Here is a 23,370-nt window from a genome sequence, read left to right as displayed (position 1 = left end):
ATCTGCCGATCGGTCTATATGGGGGCTATATCAAGAGATAGTCTGATATAGCCCATCTTCGAACTTAACCTGCTTATGAACAAAAGAAGAATCTGTGTAAAGTTTCAGTTCAACATCTCAATTTTTAAAGGCTGTAAAGTGATTTCAACAGACAGACGTCTAGATCGTCTTAGATTTTTACGTTGATCAAGTATACTTATACTTTAAGGGTCGGAAATGAATATTTCGATGTGTTGCAAACGGAATGACGAAATGAATATACCCCCATCCTTCGGTGGTGGGTATAAAAATTCACATTTTTGCCAATGAACTCCCCATAACGGGACAAAGGCAAACTTCTAACATTTCAATGAATGCTGTCCGATTCAAGTTTAAGCCAATGATAAGGGGCCTCCAATTTGTGCCATGGATAACTCTCTGTAGAGAAGTTTTTCGGAGGTTTGCCTTTTATATTTCGGGATTGGACAACCCTTGTGTTGCAATCTGTCAACTTACAGCTCTATCGTAAAGCTTGACATTTTTTAGGTTATACGTACTCAAAACGTTTTGACATACGGGCGTTTTTTGTGTTGTTTACAGTAACTTAAAAGATTCATAACGCACAAAAAAATGGAATTAAATCGTAAACATTTTCGTTCGATTATTTTTTACAACTTTCGACGTGGATTAGCTCAGCAACAGTGCATTGATGAATTTAATCCAATTTTTGGCGATGAAGCTCCATCAAGGACCAGAGTTTATCGATTGTATGGTGAATTCAACCAAGGTCGTAGTTCACTCCAAGACGAATTTCGTGAAGGTCATCCAAAATCAGTTGTTGCTCCGAAAACCATTGATGCTGTGCGCCAACTGATACTGCAAGATCGTCATGTGACCTATCGTGAGATTGAGGCAATATTACATTTGAACATTTGTCGACGGTCAACGTTTTTCGACAACTGAAGAGGCGGTTGATGCATTCAGAATAATTGCGCTTTGTAGTAGGATGCAGCCCATTTTAGAACTTTGATCAAAAATAACCCGTATCAAGTTTCACCTCCATTCTTCAACATTCACTATTTGCGCTCCCATAGACAGACTTTGAAGACAGACACACTGACATCTCTATATTTAAAAAATTGATAATGATTTTCATATTTCGCCTCCGAGGAATTTCAATGAACCAGCCAGATAATCATTTTCAACCAACAGGATTTTTTTTTTTGATACAACCTCGTTGCGTTATCGAAATTAATGATGTTGCTGGAATGACTAGCTTGAAAATAAAAATCAACACTTTGGCTTAATCCATAAAAGTTATCAAAAACATATAAAACTTGGCCAGCGTCACTGCCATAGTCTTGCGGCAAAGGGCAAAGTCTATCTTTTTAAAGAACTTTAAAATTGTCTTATCCCCATCATGGGCCAAGCAACACTCAGACAAACTAAGAATTTGTACAGCATTTCCCAGGACATGCTGAATGGCAGAGTGGTAGTAGCAAAGGCTGCCTGCCTGAGGCGGAATTGCTTTGCCACACAGAAAGGGTCACTTTTTTTGTGTTTCGCCAAGTGCGTTTGGTCCTCACAAAGAATTCAATTAAATTTATTTGTGGAGAAAAAAGCAGAACTTTCTAAAAAGGTCGCTTCAAAGAACGTGAAAGTTCGACGAAAGGCGTAACGGTTCCTCAGACCTGGCCAACATAAGAAAAGTTGAGTCGAGAGTGCCGGAGTAGGGAAGCGACCACCATGGCCATAACAGTAGAAAATCTGCTTAAACTTCTGTTTTGAACCCATTGGCTGACTATAGTAGCTGCAAAATGTGGAATGTGGGCATTTGCCAGTTACCACTTGCCACTTGCGTGTTGTGTTCATTTCGAGAGACTGTTAATCTTTACGAAGTTTTAATTACTTTTTCAAGAACTTTAAATAAATACAACAACAACAACAAGAAAATCAACAACCCAGTCAGCTAGAAAACAATGAAACACCACAAAAACGCTCCCAAAACAAGAAAAGAAACGGAACAGAACAGAAAACCAAGAAAGCCATAATAATTATAATAAAAATATTTGGAAATTGTTTTGCCAAAACTTTGGTGTTTTTCCTCGAGTTCCATGGAAGAACATTTCCACTACAATAGCCACACCAGAATGGAGCAACAGCCACCAACATGCGACATGTGAGTACTCCAAAAGAGAGATAACAACGACTACATCAGTAAGGCAGCAAATAACTGGTGCTTGGTCACATTTGTATTTTTTAGGATTTTTTTTTTTTTTAAATTTATTAATAAAATTAATAGTGACTGACTTTGTGAACCGTAGTACAAGCGAATATGTCGTATACAGCACTAAGACGATATTGGTATTGAAATGCACAATTTTACACCACGTAGCAAATTTCTGCCAAACCAGGCAAAAAAATGCTTCTAGGAACCGAACATGGATATTGGAGAGATCGGTTTATATGGGAGCTACATGAGGACAAAATTCGCAGTTTCCAGGGGCTCAAGATGAGAATCCGAAAATCAGGTTATATGGGAGCTATGTCAGGTTAAAGACCGATTTCAAACGTACTTGGCACTAACCAAAGACGTAACGCGTCCCATAGTGGTAAGTGTGCTGTGATCTCTAACTCTCCTTTTGCATTGCACAAACAAATGAAAAATTGCGAAGTAAAATGATCTTTGCCATAACAGGCAAAAAAATTTGAAAATAAACTAGTTCAAGTGTGCTAAGTTCGGGAGGTTGGTTTAAATTGCACCCTCTGGGGGCTCAAGAAGTCAAGAGCCCACATCGGTTTACATGGCAGCTATATCAGGTTATGAGCCGATTTGAACCATACTTAGCACAGTTGTTGAAAGTCATAACAAAACACATCATGGAAAATTTCAGCCCAATCGGATAAGAATTGCGCCCTCTAGTGGCTCAAGAAGTCAAGTTTTAAGATCGGTTAGGTTAGGTTGAAAAAAGGGTGCAGATATTAATCCGCCGCATGCCACTATGGACATACACCTAAGCCAGTAATCGGCTTGTTGTGCGTTCTAAAAACTATAAAGTAACCTCTAAAAAGAAAATTTTAAGTTAGGAATTTCGTGCTACTTACAAAATCCTTAATTGTTTCCAATACCACTCCCCATAGTTGGTGCATGTCTGGTATTGTGTCTCCACCTAAGTGCCGGTATCTGTTAGACGCGAAAGCCGGGCAATGACAAAGGAAATGCTCCAACGGCTCATCATCTTCCCCGCATGCTCTACACATGCTATCACATGCCGCACCGATTTTACATAAGTGAGCTCGTAGTCCTATGTGTCCCATTACTTCCTTTCAGTAATAGCCTCGTCTTCACGATCTGGATCCCTCCATAGGATTTTCGCCATCCTACCGACCGTTTCGCTGCTCCATAATATGACATGCGTATTCGTCGCCCATTCCCTTAACTCGGACTACGTCGACCCGAAAGGCTTTAGGCTAACCAAGTTTATTAACGGCAGTCCTCTGGCCTTCACCGCCAAATCGTCTGCCCTTTCATTTCCCCTTACTTCGTTATGGCCCGGCATCCAAAAGATGCGGATTTTGCCATCCTCATAGGAGGCTTTAATCTTCTTCCTACACTGCAAACCTGTTCGTGACCTTACCGTCCTGGTCGTTATTGTCCTTATGGCAATTTTACTGTCGTTAAAGATGTTCACACTCGAGGACATCGCGTTACCACCACACCACTTCACGCATTCCGTGATCGCCCGAATCTCCGCCTGCAGGACCGTATAATGGTCAGGCAGTCTAAAACAGTTCTCAGCCCCTGGGTTCTCAATGTAGACCCCCAAGCCCACTTTGTCCTCTAGCTTTGATCCATCCGTGTAAAATGATCTTCCAGATGGCAATACCAGGGTTCCGTCAATCCAAGACTGTGCCGATAGCAGCAGTGCCTAGCACTCGACTTCAAGGTTCATCTCAGGTATCCGATAGGAACCCTCTTCCCTTCCTACCAGATTTTCTATTGTCGCCTCGATTATACCGCAATGGTATGAGCTGCTCCCATCCTCAAACCATTCTCCCATCGTCTTAAGTCTCATAGCCGCAGTGGCTGCTTCACACTTAATGTGTATGTCAATGGGTCGAATATCTAGAATAGTCTGGAGTGACCCCGCCTATGCCAAGACAATATGTTCTGTGAAGCTCCTTGTATTATCCTTATGTGTGAATTTTTCTCCATCGCAGTGTACCAAACTACTGAGGAGAATATTTGTATTGGTCTTATCATGCTCCCACTTCGAGTGTATGGCCCGTTTATGCGGCCCTCTAGTTCAGTTTTCTGTCTAAGATCACTTCAAGGTATTTGACATTGTCTGATATTGAAATAGTTTTTTTTTTTTGGGATATGTGGCGAGTCAAATTGAGTTCGCTTCGTTTTCCTCGTGAACAGGCAGACAGTCTTCTCAGACCCTTAAGTCTCTAAACCCTTTCGGCCTTTTCGGATAGCTGATTGGGATCCCTACCTCTTAGAACTATTATAACATAGTCTGCAGACGGATACAAATCCCCCCATCAATAACGATCTGTAATAGGGTATTTATGATTACCAGAACGATTGCGACCAAACTTTTTAAAATTTTGTGACAGTCGTCTAGGTAAAATTTTGGCCAGATAGGTCAATAAATGCAATTGCAGCGACTCTAGAAGAGAAAATCGTGAGATATACAGATGGCAGCTACATCTAAATCTGAACCGATTTCTATGAAATTCACCAGTAATGTCAAGAGTCAAGAGAAAATCATTTTTGCTAAATTTCGAGAGAAGCTGTTAATAAATGAGCACTTAGTTGCAGTATTTCTAGAGATGGGCGATGGGTAAATACCCAAAAGGTATGTACCTGGTATATATACCCAAAAGGTACGTAACCGGTAAATTGGGTAAATTCCCGGGTATTTACCCATTTATACCCAAAAGCTGGGAATTTATAATTTTGCAGATATCTTGGGTATAAAAACATTTTGCAAAAATTTTTTAATGATTTCGTATTCCTGATCCTGATATCATAAAATCGGATTTTAGTTATATAAAGCTGCTATATTAACCGATCTCCAGACTTAAAGTCTTGAGGCAATCAATTGGTCATTTCTCATTCGATTTCGATGAAATTTGGCACAGCGAGTTCTGATAGACCTCAAGCCATGTCTTTGAAGTGTGGTTCAGATCGGACTATATTTGGATATAGCTGCCCTTAGACCGACCGCCCGATATAGGGTATTGAGGCCATAAAATATCCATTTATTACCGGAATTCGATTGAATTTGGCACAGTGTATTCTGGTAGACCCCTACCCATTACTGTCAAATGTGGACCATATTTGGATATAGCTGCCATATAGACAAATCTCTCGATATAGTGTAATGAGTCAATTAAAGGAGCATTTTTCATCGATGAAATTTGGCACAGCGAGTTTTGGTACCCCTCTTAACCTTTTGTAGAATATCGTCCAGATCGGACCATATTTCGATATAGCTGCCACATAGACCGATCTCCCGATATAGAGTATTGGGCCCAAAAAAGGAATATTTTTCATCCGATTTTGATGAAATTTAAACAAAAAGGTTTAGAGTGTACCAAAGCGCTACTCTTATTTAAGTCTTAGTGGGTTCATGTCTGGTATTGTGTCCACGCGTTAGAGCCGGTGTCTGTCTTTGTGCGGCTTTCGCAGCTATCAGACACCAGTACTTAGGTGGGGACACAATACAAGACCTGAACCAACTTAGGGGAGTGGTATGTAAAACAATTAGGGATTTTTAAGCAGCACCGAATTCCTGACTTGGATTTTCTTTTTCGAGGTTACTTTTTAGTATTTAGAGCGCACAGCAAACCGACTACTGGCCTAGGTGTATGTCCACAGAGGCATGGGCGGATTGATGTCCGGATTGATGTACTTTTATTTAATTTATAATTAAGACAATCTTTCAAGGCAAAAACCTAGATGAGAGTCATTTCTTAGGAAGCTTTCTTTAATAATTTTCCATCATCACTATTCCATAATTTTGCCTTGAATTACCAAAGCAACTAGGCAACCATGCATACCATAAAAGTTATATGGATATATGACAGCATGCATTTGTGTGTGAATGAGTGTTTGAGTGCACGTATGTGTCTGTGGGAGTCCTTATGGCATAGCATGGACCTGCTGGTGACTGCTTAAAACTGCATTTGACTTTTCAATGGAAAAAACATATTCGTTCAGTCTTTATTTTATGCCAAATGTTGAAATTTTGTATTAAACTTTTCCGTTTTCTCTCTCTCTCTCTCTTCCTTTCTCTCTGTACAGAACAAAGAAAAAACGACAAAGGGCTGACAGGAACAGCAGCAGTAGATCTTCAAGCCGTCCACAGTGAGGCACAGCCCAAAGAGTTGTAAAAGTTGAAACAAAAACACCGGCAACGATACAGCAACCCCTTCGTATATTGTCACTTAACCCAACAATTGGGATTCATCCTTGGTAAATATCCTTATACTCACACATGTAAACGTGACAGAGCTGCATTGCAACCAAACACACAAAGCAAAAAATAGAAAGGGAACGAAGCAAAGACCAACTCACAAACATTTTTGAGTGAAAGCATGCTGATATGCTAAAGTCAAGTCTCACAACAGTCAGTCGTGGGTACGACACTCAGACAGGCTGCCACCACCAGCAACAGAAATAGAAACAACACCAACCACAGTAGCAGCACAACAGCAACGACAGCATCAGGAGCAACATTCTGGGAACATGAAAACATTACCAACATGGTGATGGTCTGTCTCCAAGCAACCAAATCACCAGCATCAGCATTGGCATTGGCATCGGCATCACCAACAGCAACAGCAACAGCAGCTGCAACACCAGCCATCAAGGCAGCAATTTCACATACCCCTCCCCTCTTTGACGTTGGGCACCTCAACATACTACTACCCCTTCTCGGCCAACGTTTAACGTACTGTGACGCTCTGCGTTCAGCATATATTTAGAGAATTGTCAAAGCAACAACCACGTGACAGGCGAGACAACATATGCTTACACCCGCACTTTCCACACTCGCAGCATTGAAGCCTCAAGTGGGCGCCAGACTCCCTCCCGTCCCGCTTGGGTTTTTCTGCAACACTCTCTTTATCTCGACTCCATAGACCTCCTGGCCCTTAGTTGTTGACTGGCTGGATAAGCCGGAAAAGGGAAACAAATGCTGTCACTCTAAATTGTTGACTGGTCTGAATTTAATGTGGCAAAGCCAAAACGGGAATGAAAAAAAGCTCTGTCTGAAAAAAGTACGTAAAAAACCCACACACACACACACACAAACACTCGTGCAAGACAAACAGCACCAAAATCAACAGCAGCAGCAACAACACCAACAACAACCACAGCTGCAACATCGACATCAGCAACAAAATTTAAATTTAAAACCTAGTCGAGACAACAAACACCATCCACTGAGTGACGACTGGGGCCAGCACATAGCAGTTGACTGACTGACTGACTGGCTGGCTGGCTTTACAGCCTCATCTACAAGGAGGCAAAGAAATTGTCAATTTAAATGCTTTTAATGATTTTTTAAATTTCCCAACGACTTTTCTCCAACACTCAGCCAGAGAGTTATCCAATCTGTGAAGACAGAGGCATTATCCTGTGGAACAACAAGAAGTTCATCCATTACCAAACATCCCAACTATCCTAGGAGCCTTCAAAAGGAGCGGCTCTCATTGGCATCCATCTATCCATCCAAACAGAGCATTGACTAAGCCAACAAATGGCCAAATTTTGGTTACTCTATTGGGGCCTAATGGTTGCCTGGTATCCCCTGTTGTCAAGTGGTTATCTTAACGTGTTCATAAGCCACAAAGAAGTGATGAAACTTATGCGTAAGTACAGATTACTGCTTGTTCACTTTTTCCACTTGCCTACCATTCCCTCAACATAGCATAGTCGGCGGCATCACCATGGGCAATGAGAGACATTCGGCTCTCATCATTTCTCCTTCCATTAGCCTACGCTAGCTATCTCAAGGCTATTGTTTCCTTTTTTTAAGCTTTTAACCAATTTATTAAAGGTTTTCCTATTATTTCACTATTCCCACGGAGCGGGTAACAAGAGCAAGGAAGAGCAAAAGAAAGGAAGTGAAAACTGAAGGGGAGTTCTTTGCGTAAAACAATAGCCAAGACTGACTAGCATGGCTATCGTAAGGACCAGTGATTGCAAAGGAATGTGTTTCGGGGGGGTTCGGAGGGGGTTTGGTATAAATGCCAAAGTGATTGATTATAAAATGACATATTCGATGATGATGGCGATGACGACGAAGATGATAGTGTGTCTACCCGCAAAGTATGAGGACACTAGCGTAGCAGCAGTGTTAAGATGGAAAGGACCCTTGGGTCTCTGCCTGCCTGCCTTAAGGGGATGGAGATGATTTTTATTTATTATCCAATGTAAATTTCGATGTTGGGCCTATTATGCAGATGAAACTTTAAAATTAATAGGAAAAAACGGCAACAAAAAATATTCCAAGGCCAAATTTTGATGACTCTTTGGGGAAGAAGTTTGAGGCTTTATTTACCGTATCATTTAATCAGGCGATTGAATTTCTAATGGCATGGAGTATCTAAGTTGAATTGGGAGTATTTATTAATTAGAATTTTTATTCTCCCATTCAGCAATAGGAGGGACTTTTTTCAATCTCTACACTCAGACAATTTTTTTTTGTTAAAATCAGCAAAAATGTTTGCTGCAACGGCAGAAAGTCTGCTGAAAATGGGACAGCAGAAGTTTTGTTTTTGCTAAAACAGCAAACACATTCTGTTTTTTTCAAATGGTAAAAAGTTTAAAAAACTCAGTTAAAAAAAGTTATATATAATATTCCAATCTTTTAATTTTTCAAGCATATAACGTAATTCTAATTTTTTAACCAATTTATGCTCTTCAACAAGAAATTAACTCTTAAAAGGAATTGTTTGCCAATATAAAGCAAACGACTCAATTTTTGTTAAAAAGTTAACAACATTTTTATGGATTCATTCCAAAGTCTAATATTTTTAATTTAACATCAGCAGACAGTGTTTGCTGACATCAGACGAGTTATTTCTCTGGGTGTATTTATACAGGGTTTGTTTCGGGGACTCTACAAAAGTAAACCGGTGGACACAGCAAATGTCGCCCTATTTTTTGACGCTCTTTTAACATATCTCTTCGGTAAGGCTTGCCATTTCATGATATACAAGCTAATAACGACTCAAAATTATTTATACCCTTCACCATGGGGTATACTAATTTTCTCATTCTGTTTGTAACTTCTCGAAATATTCGTCTTAGACCTCATAAAGTATATACATTCTTGGTCGTCATGGCATTTTAAGTCGAACTAGCCATGTCCGTCCGTCTGTCCGTCAGTCCGTCTGTGTGTTGAAAGCACGATAACTTTCAAAGGAGTAAAGCTGGCCTCTTGAAATTTTGCACAAATATTAGTGTAGGCCAGTTGGGATTTTAAATGGGCTATATCGGTCAAAGTTTTGACATAGCTGCCATATAAACCGATCTTCGGTCTTGACTTCTTGGGCCACTAGATGGCACAATTCTTATCCGATTTGGTGAAATTTTGCATCAGGTGTTTTATTATGACTTCCAACAAATGTGCTGAGTATGGTTGAAATCGGTTCATAACCTGATATAGCTGCCATATAAACCGATATGGGGTCTTGATTTCTTGAGCGTCTATAGTGCGCAATTCCTATCCGATTTGGCTCAAATTTTGCACGACGTGTTTTGTTATGACATCCAAACAAATGTGTTAAGAATAGTTCAAATCGGTTTATAGCCTGATATAGCTGCCATATAAATCGATCTGGGGTCTTGACTTCTTGAGCCACTAGAGGACCCAATTATTATCCGATTTGCCTGAAATTTTGCATGATATATTTTGTTTTGACTTTCAACAACTGTGCTGAGTATGGTTCAAATCGATCTATAAACTGATATAGCCGCTATATAAACCGATCTGGGGTCTTGACTTCTTGAGCCTCTACAGGAAGTAATTCCTATCCGATTTGGCTGAAATGTTGTACGACGTGTTGTTACGACTTCCAACAACTGGATTAAGAATAGTCCAAATCGATCCATAACCTGATATAGCTGCCATATAAACCAATCTGGGATCTTGACATCTTGAGCCTTTAAAGGGCGCAAGTATTATCCGATTTGGCTGAACTTTTGTACAACAGCTTCTCTTATGACCTTTAACATACGTGTCGAATATGGCATGAATAGGTTTATAGCCTAATACAGCTCCCCTATAAACCGATCTCCCTATTTACTTCCTCAGCCCCTTAAGTACCCAATTCTTACTAGATTTGGCTGAAATTTTCCAATATTCAATATTCATTTATCCTTTGTTTGTCTAAAAAGTGATACCGTGGAAAGAGCTCGACAAATGCGATCCATGGTGGAGAGTATATAAGATTCGGTCCGGCCGAACTTAGCACGCTTTTACTTGTTAAAATTTACTACCAAAATTCTGAGTTTGTGGCCTAAGTGTTAAGAGCTTCATCGGTGAGACTCATTTCTGACTGAATGGCATCGTCAATAAGCAAGCAATCCTCACGTACTCCATGAGTCATCATTGCATCCCGAAAAAATTACGGTTTGGTGCTGTTTATGGGCCGGCAGCGTCATTGGGCCGTACTTCTTCCGTAATGATCAAGAGCGGCACGTTACTGTGAATGGAAAATGCTACGTTCAATGATAGCACAATACTTTTGCCCCCAATTGGATGATATGGACTTGAAGAACATGTGGTTCCAAACTGTAGGGCGCCACAAGTCACACAACGAATTGGAAACCAAGTTTGGAGAACGTGATATCTCACGAAATGGTCGAATCGATTGGCTGCTTCGGTCGTGCTATTTGACGCCGTTTAACTATTTCCTATGGGGCTACATAAAGTCTAAGTTCTATGCCAAGATGATGAGTAATACATCCAGCGTTGCCACTCAAGAAAATTATTTCCTATCAAAATTTAAGAAAAATCCTACCAAATCCGACCAAATGTTCTACAAGCCGAAAATGCGGTACGTTTTTATACCCACTAACGAAGAGTTGGTCATTTTACTATTCCATCTTTCATACATCAATTTATAAATTTTCAACTCTACAAAGTATGCATACTAGATGGTCGTTATCTTCATAGACGATCACGACATGTCCGTTCGTTTGTTTGTTGAAATCCATCTACAGCCTAGAGTTCAAAGATGTCCCTTATTTTGATATAGCTCTCTTTATACCGATCTCCCGATGAGAAATCTTGAGTTCATAAAAGTCTAAGGAATTTTTCCCTGATTTCCCGAACAACTCAAGAAGGATTTAAAAGGTGATCTCATTTGTATAACAATCACAAATCATATGGTCTAAAACCATGTTTACACTTGGAACAACTCTAGATTTGCGACAAGATTTCGGAAATCTCGTGTTTTGCAACGAATTTTCCCATACATTTTCAGTGTGAGCAAATCTACTCATTTGAGGAGATTTGCAGCGAATCTCCTTCGAAATTCAAATACAATACTGCATTTGTATTGAATACCAGTTATTATTACCGGTAGTTTTGGGCGGTACATAATCGGATAATAAATGGGGCTTTTATGGGCCTAAGACCATAAATCGGCGGTTCTGTCTATATGGCAGCTATATCCAAATCTGGACCGATCTGGGTCAAACTGAAGAAGGATGTCGAATGACCTATCACAACTCACTGTCCCAAATTTCAGCAAAATCGGATATAAAATGTGGCTTTTATGGGCCAAGACCCTAAATCGGCGGATCGGTTTATATGTAGGGCTATATCAAGATATAGTCCGATATAGGCCATCTTCGAACTTAACTCGCTTATGGACAAAAAAAGAATCTGTGCAAAGTTTTAGGTGGCCACCGTAGGGCAGAGGTTAGCATGTCCGCCAATGACGCTGAACGCCTGGGTTCGAATCCGGGTGAGACCATCAGAAAAAAAAATTTCAGTGGTGGATTTCCCCTCCTAATGCTGGCAACATTTGTGAGGTACTTTGCCGTGTAAAACTTTTCCCCAAAGAGGGGTTGCATTGCGGCACGCCGTTCGTACTCGGCTATAAAATGAGGGCCACTTATCATTGAGCTTAAACTTGAATCGGTCTGCACTCATTGATATGTGAGAAATTTGCCTCTGTCCTTTAGTGGAATATTCACGGGCAAAATTTGCAATTTGCAAAGTTTCAGCTCAATATCTCTATTTTTAAAGACTGTAGCGTGATTTTAACAGACAGACGGACGGACGTGACTAGATCGTCTTAGATTTTTACGCTGATCAAGAATATATGTATAAGGTCGGAAATGGATATTACGATGATACAATAAAACTGAATAAAACGTTTTTCAGGAGCCTTAAACTAAAACTGGGAAGCGAATCAGACCTGTGTTACAATAGTACTAAGAAATATTTCTCTATTAAGCTGATTCTCAACTCTTGCCCACTGTCTTCAAGATGTTTCTATAAAATTTTATATAAATAGTCTCATTATATGCGTCATGTGTGTTTTGCATATCCATTACGAAACATATGAACATGACTCACCTGCAAGAGCACATATGTGTGTAGAAATCACCAAATGTGAAGTACGTGAGTCGAGAGATGTGTAATTTTGACAATATTTTCATTGCATTCACATACAAAGTAGGTTTTCGTGTCAAACTCATATTTATCACGAAATATTCTCCGCACATTATCCTATGCGTCTGACACTGAACCTGCTTTTGTTTGATATCATGCCTAATTTGGTTCTATGTCAAGCCTAATGATGTTACGAGATTTGGAAAATTTACATAAATTTGGTATTCATATTTGCAGCGAGACTTCGACAATGGCGTGTGAAATCAAACTAAAGACCAAAAAAGACCAAATTGAAGTTGAGTTTGAGGTCATACTCGATAACTTGGAATTGAATAGAAATCACATTTTAAAAAAATCATCATCAGATAAGATTTCGTATAAATCGGACAATAAATGCGCCTTTTAATGCCCCAAAATCTTAAATCGAGAGATCGGTCTATATGGCAGCTATATCCAAATCTGGACCGATGTGAGCCAAATCGTAGAAAGATGTCAAGAAGCCTAACACAACTCACTGTCCCAAATTTCGGCGAAATCGGACAATATATTCGTCTCTCATGGGCCAAATACCTTTGATCGACAGATAGGTCTATATGGCAACTATTTCTTATATCATGATATAGCCCCCATATTCCCATTGGTTTAAGGAGAGTTCATGGCATAAGGCGTCCCCCAAACACTTATCCCCAAAATTAATTATCAAATTTGTCTTCTAATCTTAAATACCCTTCATTTGAGCCCCTTTTTGTAATAGTCAGCAAATATGTCCAGTTTGGGACATCATCGTGCTTCACTCTCTTTGAGACCCAAATTGTCATGGTGAGCAAATATGTCCTATTTGGGAGTTGTTATGGACGCTCCTGCTCTACAGGAGCGTGTTTAGACCAATACTTACTTACGTCTCATTAGTTTGGTGAACTGCTATGGAGAAAAATTGAATCAAAAGGACCTTACAACAGGTTCAGAGAACATGTTGTCTTGGAATAGGCGCAGCGATGAGAACCACACCCACTAGGGCACTGGAGTCTATTCTAGATATCCGACCCATTGACATACAGATTAAGTGTGAGCAGACACTGCGGCTATGAGACTTAAGGCGGTGTTAGAATGGATTGAGGATTGGAGCAGCTCATACCATCGCGGTATAATCAAGGCAACGATACCTGTGATGAACCTTGAAGTCGAGTGCGAGGCACTACTGCCATCGGCACAGTCTTGGATTGATTGAACCCTAGTATTGCCATCTGGAAGATCATGTAACATGGATCGATCAGAGCTAGGGGCAGAGTGGGCCTGGGGCTCTACATTGAGAACCTAGAGACTGAGATCTGTTTTAGACTGCCTGACCATAATCGGGTGCTGCAGGCGGAGTTCCATCTGGTGGGCGATCACGGAATGCGTGAAATGGTGTGGTGCTCACGCGAGGACGTCGGTTGTGAACATCTTTAGAATTGGCCCAAATTGGCCCAAAAAATATATATCAGATTCGTGTTCTTCTCCAAAATACCTTTGATTTGTGCCCCATATTGCAATGGTCACCAAATACGTCCTATTTGGGGTTTTTATGGGGTGGGGTGGCCCCATAGACACTTTGTGCCGAATATATGTACATCAGATTTGTGCTCTACTCCTAAAAACCTTTTATTTGAGCCCCATATTGCTATGGTCGGTAAATTTACCTTTAGGGGAGGTGCGGCCACCAAATTCTTGGTCCCATATTTGCATATCCTATTCGTATTCTTCTCTCAAATATCTTTTGATTGAGACCCATATTGCCATGGTCCGTAAATAAGTCCTGGCTGCTGGGTGTTTTGGGCAAGGAATGGAACCCCTGTAACTTGGTCCCGAAAGTGCGAATCAATTTCGTGCTCTACTCGCAAATACCTTTCATGTGACTCACATATTGCCATGATCGGCAAATATGTCCGATTTAGGGGTGTTTTTGGGGGGTTGGGGTGATCGTTTCTTATCTTAAATATCTTTCATATGATGAGTTTGATATTCCTGCAAAATTAATAAGACTCTGCACGATGAGTCTTGCTGATACGAGTTCCTCAGGAAGAATAGAAATGAAACCATGAACTGTATGAGCTGTATAACTACAGTAGCATAGTTAAATATATCAAAAAAACAATGGTAGTGTAGGCTTACCTTAGATACCCCATGCGATATTCAGATATAAACATTATGATTTTATGCTACTATATGAGAGAGAACACAAAATGTCACTAAAACCACACAACCCATCTCCCAGATCTGCCGTTTCTGAAAATTTGGGTAGGGGGAAGGTCCGACCACCTTCAGATGTTAAAAAATGTAGTACCCTTTTATCACCATGAGCTCATTATGTGCCATCTGTGGAAATTTCAAGAAAATCGGTTTAGCCGTTTTAACACCCTACTCCACCACTCTGGTACAGGGTATTATAACTTAGGGAATTTGTTTGCAACATCAAGAAAGAAGAGAGCTAGACCCATTGATACGTATAGCGATCGACTCAGAATAATTTTCTGATTCGATTTAGCTTTGTCAGTCTCTCTGTATGCTCATGTTGTGATCCGATTGTTTTCGAATTTGGCACAGGCATTTTTTTTGCCTAGAGACGAACCCTATTGAAATTGGAAAAAATCGGCTTAGAACTGGATATGGATCCCATATATAAGTTCGTCTGATTTGAACTAATACTGCAATGGTATCGTCATTTGTAAACCGATTCTCACGAAATTTGGCATAAGTCTTGACATTACAATTGAATTTGATTTAAATTGGTTCAGATACAGATATAGCTGCCATATATATCTATTGCCCGATATCAACTTCTAGATGCCTTGGCAAGCGCATATATCAACCAATCTTCTTATAACTTTGCACTACGCTTTCTTGCACGATTATCAGAAAACTTGCGAACTATAGAAATCATAGAAATGGGGCCATATTATGGTATCCAATAACTATGCTAAGTATAGTTCAAATCGGTCCATAACCTGATATAGTTGTCATATAAATCGATCTGGGGACTTGATTTTTATGAGCTTCTAGAGGGAGTTAAATTTGGCACAAATACTTCCTATTAGTGTAGGTCGGTTAGAATTGTAAATGGGCCATAACAATTGATATTCAGATATAGCTTCCATATAAACCGATCTCAAGATTATACTTCTTGAGCCTCTATTGGGCGTAAAACGTGCCAAATATGGTCTGAATGCACTTCTTGAGCACCTAGAGGGCGTAGTTGAGCCCCTAGAGGGCGCGGTTGAGCCCCTAGTGGGCGCAGTTGAGCCCCTAGAGGGCGCAGACTGAAACTTCCCTTATGATTTCCTTCAACATACGTGTCAAATATTGTTTGAATTGGTCCATAACCTGATATAGCTCCAATATAATCCGATCTCCCGATTTTACTTCTTGACCCTCTAAAGAGCGCAATTCTTATCCGATTTTTCTGAAAAAAACCTATTTCGGTTTTTGTGACCCTCAACATACGTGCCAAATGTTGTCTGAAACGGATCAAAACCTGATATGGCTCCCGTATAAATCGATCTCCAGATTATACTTCTTGAGCCTATAGAGGGCGTAATTCTTATCCGATTCGGCAATTTTTTGGAAATTTTGCACAGTGACTCTTTGTATGACCTCTAATATACTTGCCAAATATGGTCTGATGGTCGGTTCATAAGCTGATATAGTTATAAGATTTTATTTTATTGCTTTTTGAATTTATTGTAAGGATACAATATTTATTGAATTACCCGTTAACACTTCTCTTTATTTTAGTGCAAAGGTGTTTTCGTTCAATGTTATATCTCATCATCATCTTCCTGGTTGCTCTGTTTATTTTTTTTTTTTTTTGCACTCGTGACTACGCCATTGACCCAAAATTGATACAAATTCCATCAATTCCTGGGACATCTGTATCATTATTTATTTGTTTCATTTATTTATTTGTTGGAACGTGTGCGCTTTTTTCGTCCTTTCTGTTTTTTTTTTTTCTTTTTGTTTTTGTTGCCACACTACGCCACATCTGTCCATATCAGGCAGTGTTTGTCTATGGCAAAAACAACAATGACAACAGCAACAGGATGATGGAATGAATGGTTGGAATGAAGTGGAACTAGAAATGAAAACAACAACAGAAATAGAAGTGGCAGAAATAACAAATTATCCGGTAATGTGACCCTTGCCTATTGTCTACGGAAAGACAAAAAGTGCTTTCAATCAAATATACACTCACACTTAGGCACACTTCACTGGGGGCTGGAATCGGGCACAGCCACAAGCACAGACACACCGCCACACAATCAAACACACATGCATTTCTATGGATGTATATAAGCACACATCGATATCCTTAACATTGATGTATTACGACATTTTGGGTTTCCTTTAAAACGCAAGGCAGGAAGACAACACCAAGGTTCCTTCGAATAAAGGCAAAACGCCAAAACGAACGGAAAAAACAGCTAACGAACGCAGCTTACAAACATTTTAGACGAAACGAATAATAATGTAAGGATATCCTTAATATTAATGGCCTCGCCTGGTGCTAGTTGAGATTTAACTTGGGGGGGGGCTTCGAAACTGTGCCTTTGCCATGCCATGCCAACCATGGATGGCAAAGGAAGTGCCGCTGCTTGGGACAATGGCAAACAAATGTTGTTTGTATCCTAATCAGAAGTACAGGAGCACAGAGCTGTTGTTGTTGTCGTTCTTGTGTTGTCATATCCTGTCGACCTTGGATTGTGTTGCGGTGCTGCATTGTGGGATGAGCTGGGAGCTCTCCATAAACAAATGACTCTAGCGCCGCTTTGGCTTAGGATGTAATGGGAAACCCTCTAAGGTATAAAGCTCGCGCTCGCTTTTTTCTCCTTGGTGTCGCTGTTTCGCTATTCAAGCCCATTTCCCTTTCTTCTTCCTCAATACTTGAGAGTTGTTGGTGTTTGATGGCATTTCTGAGCTTTTTTTCTTTCCGCCCAAAACAAATGCTAATGTGCCATACGAAGACTAAGAGCAGCAGTGAGAACGCAACTCAACGCAAATGACTAAACCAGAAAACCCCGAAACCCTATGAAAAGCCAACAACATCGAAAAAGCGAAGATGTCGAAAAAAATGAAACATTTTGATTTGTAAATTGATTAATGGTGCCATAAGTGCCTAACTAAGCTAAAAGCCTCATTGAGGGGCCACGAGCGAATGGGCAAACGATGAACGGAATGAATGGATGAGGGAATTCTAAGTGGTTGTGGAACAGATATGAATGCCGGCCGCCATGCCTGAATAACACACAGCACGGTGGGTCTGGGTCGGAGGTGGCTTGCTAGGCGTAGGTTGTTTGGTTGGTGGGTTGGCTAGCTGCCTGAATGGTTTGCTGGCTGGCTAGCTGGATAGCCTGCCTCAATGGCTGGCTAACCCAGATTTATAACATTTTCCGGCACTTAGCCATAATTTGAAATGAAAATTTATAAACGCCACTGCCCAGCCTGCTATGCTGCGTTGCGATGTAGTGCGGTGCGGTGCGGCAAGTGGGGGCCTTACATTCGTTTCCATTCGTTGGTATTGGCACAGGAGAACGACATCTACGGGCATAGACCGAAATGTAATTAGGAAAGCCTATTTCCTTTGCAGCCCAAAAACAAGGGAATAGCTGATGTGCCACTGATTTGATTACGATTTGCTAAAATGTTTCCACCAAAGTGCTTTACAAAGGCCCCCCTTCAGACGAAAAAAAAAAAACACACAAACACACAAAACAAGGAAACACATCAACAAGTTCGACAAGAGCATACAATTGGTTGGGTTAGAGGCCTGCAGAGAGAGAGAGAGAGAGAGGCAGGGAAGTGCGACAGCGTTTCCACCGCATAACATTATGGTTAAATATATCATTTTAAGCATGTTTTATTGCTTAGACTTTAATTATCAAGAGGAAGTATTTTTCCATTAGTTACTTAAGGTTTCTGCGAAGCAAAAAATCCATTAACAAAAAAAAGCTGGAAAAAAATGAATGAAAACTTTAACCTAAGTCAATGTTCTACACATTTAGGACCCTTAATTGTGTTTTCTTGTACACCATAGACTCGTAATTTCCGGTAGAATATCAAAACAGTTCATATTTAGGTTTCAAACAAATCTTATATATAAAAATCAATTTGTGTTTGTTTGTTTGTTTGTATGTTTGTGTGTTCCTTATAGACTTAGAAACTACTGAACCGATTTTTTTTTAAATTTTCACAGATGATGCATAATGACCCCGTGGTGAAAATAGGGTACTACATTTTTAACATCTGAAGGGGGGGCGGACCCTCCCCCTTACTCCAATTTTCAGAAACGCTAGTTCTCGGACAGGGTGGTGCGATTTAAGCGAAATTTTGTGTGTTCTCATATAGTAACCAAAAATAAAAATTTGGTATCCAAATTTCGGATGGGGTACCAAGGGGGGCCGCCCCACCCTAAAACCTGCCAAGCATACATTTAGACCAATCACGACAATATGGGACTCAAATGAAAGGTATACAGGATTAGAAAACTTATGTGATATCCAATTGTTGGACCAAGTGGTAGGGGGCCACCCCAAACCCCAAAACACCCCTAAATCGGACATATTTACCGACCATGGCAATATGGGACTCAAATGAAAGGTATTTGCGAGTAGAATACGAATCTGATATCCAAATGTGGGGCCACGTTTCTGGGGGTCTACCCCTTCCCCAAAACACCCCCAAACTGGACCTATTTACTAACCATGGGAATGTGGGGCTTAAATAAAAGGTATTTTAATGTAGAATACGAATCTTGATATCCAGATGTGGGACCAAGTGTTTGGGGGACCGCCCATCTCCGAGAACATACCCCAAAGAAGACATATTTACGACCATAGCAATATGGGACTCAAATGAAAGGCCTTTGTAAGTAAATCTGTTATCAATGTTCGGAAAAAGTGTCTATGGGGCCACCCCACCCCCATAACACCACCTAAATTGGAAGTATTTGCTGACCATTGCAATATAAGACTCAAATAAGAGGTATTTTAGAGTAGAATACGAATCTGATGTATATTTTCAAAGCCAAGTCACTGAGTGGCCGCCCAAAACACTTCCTAAACCGAACATGTTTGCCGACTATGGAAAAATGGAGCTCAAATAAAGGGTATTTGGAAGTAGACCATGAATCTGACATCAACATTCGGACCAATTGTCAAGGGAACGTCCCACCACCATAACAACCCCCAAGTAGGAAGTATTTGCTCACCAAGACAATTTGGGTCTTCAAAACAGTGGAGCTCGATGTTCATAGTTTTTAGGCCCCATACCCCAAACCGGATATATTTGCTGGCTTTTTCAATAAGGAGTTTAAGTGAATGGTATTTGAGATTTGAAAAGGAATTTGATATCCAATTTTGAGGCCAATGGTAATATGGGGTTCAAATGTATGAGAATAGAGCACGTTGCTGATATATTTTCAGGGCTTAGTGTTTGGGGGACCACAATATACCCGATTTAGGGGTGTTTTGGGGAGTGGCAAAACATCCCTAAATCGGGCATATTTACCGACCATATAAATGTGGGGCTTAAATGAAAGAATTTGGGGGGTAGAGCAAGAATTGATACCCACTTTCGGAACCAATTTTCTGGGGGTCTACCCCTTCCCCAAAATAACCCACAATCCAAATGTAGTACCATGTATTTTATGTAGTACACCCCCCAAAGGGTAAAAATTTTTCGACCATGCCCATATGTGGTTCAAATGAAAGGTATTTGAGATAAGAAAACGAATTTGATAACCAATCTTGGGGCGGGCCCGGTCCAGCTAGTATGTGTATAAATCAAAGATCGCAATCAACCGATTTTCTTCAAGTTTGGCACAGATATGTTTTTGGCCTAGAGCCGCACACCCTTGACCTAGAGCCGCTTTGCCCACATGTAAACAAGGCCTATATTTGGCTGACATGATGAAGTCGAGAATACTGATGAATGAGGAGGTTAAAAAAGGATCGGTGATGTTTTGTTGGATAACGCCTCCAAACATTCAGATACTCTTCCTGTTATATTTATCTTTAAGAATCTCAATCTCCTTGTGTAGATTGTCGATGTTTGTTATCTGTAGGCAACCTCTGTTCCTTATTATGGCTGCGTTTTGAGAGGTCTGTTAGTTTTTCCAAGATCCAAGTTTCCACTCTTGCAGAAATTTTTGCTAGGTCTTGGAGACAAAAATTTATTCTGTCACAAACTTTATGGTAATACTCCACTTCGGTAGGACAGAGCAGTCATCCGCGTATGTTTTTGTGACCACGCCAATTTGTGGAGGGATCTTAGAGAGGTAGAAGTTAAAGGTCTGTTAGTTTTCCAAAGTTCCAAGTTTCCACTCCTGCAGAAATTTCTGCTAGATCTTGGAAACAAACATTTATTCTGTCACAAACTTTATAGTAATACTCCACTTCGGCAGGACAGAGCAGTCATTTGTGGTGGAGGGATCTTATACTCTACGTATGACTGCCAACGGCACATGAAGTTCATTTTGGGAGATTAGACTTGATGTCATTGGGAGGGGGGGTGTGTCTGACCGAACCATGTGTCTTTGGAAAATCTAGGGACACAGAACGGTTCGAGCCCAGTGTCTTTTCTAGCTTCGGCTTGTATGTGTGGTGGTGGCACTAAGTTCACTAAAACAAGTAAGAGCTTGCTAAGTACGGCCAGGCCGAATCTTATATACCATCCACCATGGATCGCATTTGTCGAGTACTATCTTTTTTAGGGAAACAAAAAATATTGAATAAGAACTGTTATGCTACTGGAGTTATATCAAGTTAAAGGCCGATTCGAACCATAAATCAATGCTGAACATTGTAGAAGTCATTGTGTAATATTTCAGTTCATTGGCATAAGAATTGCGCCTTTTAGGGGTTCAAGAAGCAAAATCGTGAGATCGGTTTATATGGGAGCTGTATCAAGTTATTGATCGATTCAGACCATATTGGACACGCATGTTGAAGGTCATAAGAGAAGCCGTTGTACAAAATTTCTGCTAAATCGGGAAGAATTGCGACCTCTAAAGGCTCAAGAAATCAAGACCCAAGATCGGTTTATATGGCAGCTATATCAAAACATGGACCGATTTGGCCCATTTACAATCCCAACCCACCTACACTAATCAAAAGTGTTTGTGCAAAACGTCAAGCGCCTAGCTTTACTCCTTCGAAAGTTTGCGTGTTTTCGACAGACTGACAGACGGACGGACGGACAGACGGACGGACGGACAGACGGACGGACGGACAGACGGACGGACGGACAGACGGACGGACGGACATGGCTAGATTGTCATAAAATGTCACGGCGATCAAGGATATATTGTATATACTTTATGGGGTCTCAGACGAATATTTCGAGTAGTTTCAAACAGAATGACGAAATTTGTATCCCATTTTGTCAAGACCGGTTTGGAATTGGATATATCTGCCATATAGACCGATCCGCCGATTTAGGTGAAATTTAGGGCAGTGAGTTATATAAGGCCCCTTGACATATTTCTGCAATATGGCAAAGATCGGTCCAGATTTGAATATAGGTGCTATATAACCAATCTGTCGATTTAAAGTTTTGGGCCCATAAAAGGCGCATTTATTGTTAGATGTCGCTGAAATTTGGGACAGTGAGTTAAGTTAAGCCCCTCAACATATTTCTGCGATTTGGCCTAAATCGATCAACATTTACATATAGCTGCCATATAGACCGATCTATCATAGAACGTTTTGGACTGTGAGTTGTGTTAGGCTCTTCGAAATTTTTCTGCAACCTCGCTCAAATCGGTTCAGATTTGGATATAGCTGCCATATTAAGGTCTCGATTTAAGGTTTTGGGCCCATAAAAGGCGCATTTATTGTCCGATTTCGCCGAGACAGTGCTTTGTGTTAGGGTCTTCGACATTTTTGTGCAACTTGGCCCAAATCGGTCAAGATTTAGATATAGCGACCGATATCTCGATTTAAAGTCTTGGCCCCCAAAAAAGGCGCTTTTATACTCCGATTTCACTAAAATTTGACACATTGACTTAAGTTAGGCTTTCCGACATCCGTGTCGTATATGGTTCAGATCGGTTTATTTTCAGATATAGCCACTAAAAAGACCAGCATTTTGTTATACACAATTGAACAATGACTTGTACTTATAATTATTTGGTCCAAATCGGATCATATGTCTATATAACCGATATGGGGCAAAAGGTATGCATTTTCACCGGATTTTGACGAAAGGTGGTTTACATATATGTCCGAGGTGGTGGGTATCCATAGTTCGTGGTAATTTAATATATCTCAAAAAAAAAATTTTTGTATTAATTTTATATTCACTTAAAAATTCCCAAATTTGCCTGGCTACTCTGCATACAGTGCGAGCTACCAAATGGACACTTGAAATTTAGTCCAGCTAGAATCAATATCCAAATTTCAACATTTCTTTGGATATTTATCTTTCAAACTTCAAGTCCATGCTGACTTTAAGACTTTTCTTTGTTTTAGTTTATTGTTCTTCTAGTTAAACATTAAATGTGGAAATGAGTTTTTGCCATGCCATAAAACTGTGATAGCTGAAATTCCCCAATCAAAGATAGACTTCATTTAAGATTTTATTTAAACATCGCTGGAGGCAGATATCTTTTGTGTTTGCTTTTAATATTGAAAGACAAATCTCGTTTTGTGCTCTGGGCCGTATTTGAAAAGATTTCGATATTTATTCTAAAGAGAAGAAGTTTTATTGC

General features: G+C 40.2%; 1 protein-coding gene across 2 annotated transcripts in view; it reads left to right on the top strand.

Moving 5' to 3' along the window:
* LOC106081947 (tyrosine-protein kinase Dnt) overlaps positions 1–23,370 on the top strand; it is a 220,982-nt gene that overhangs the window by 60,321 nt on the left and 137,291 nt on the right. For both annotated transcript variants that reach the window (XM_013244225.2, XM_013244224.2), the window contains exon 2: positions 6,296–7,866. In XM_013244225.2, coding sequence (XP_013099679.1) covers positions 7,755–7,866 — 112 coding nt within the window. In that variant the 5' untranslated portion in view covers positions 6,296–7,754. The remainder of the gene's footprint in view (positions 1–6,295; positions 7,867–23,370) is intronic.

Source organism: Stomoxys calcitrans, chromosome 5, assembly GCF_963082655.1.
Source record: "Stomoxys calcitrans chromosome 5, idStoCalc2.1, whole genome shotgun sequence".
Classification (NCBI taxonomy): Eukaryota; Metazoa; Arthropoda; class Insecta; order Diptera; family Muscidae; genus Stomoxys; species Stomoxys calcitrans.
The sequence above is the reverse complement of the archived record's forward strand: the minus strand, read 5'-3'. Positions and strand labels throughout refer to the sequence as shown.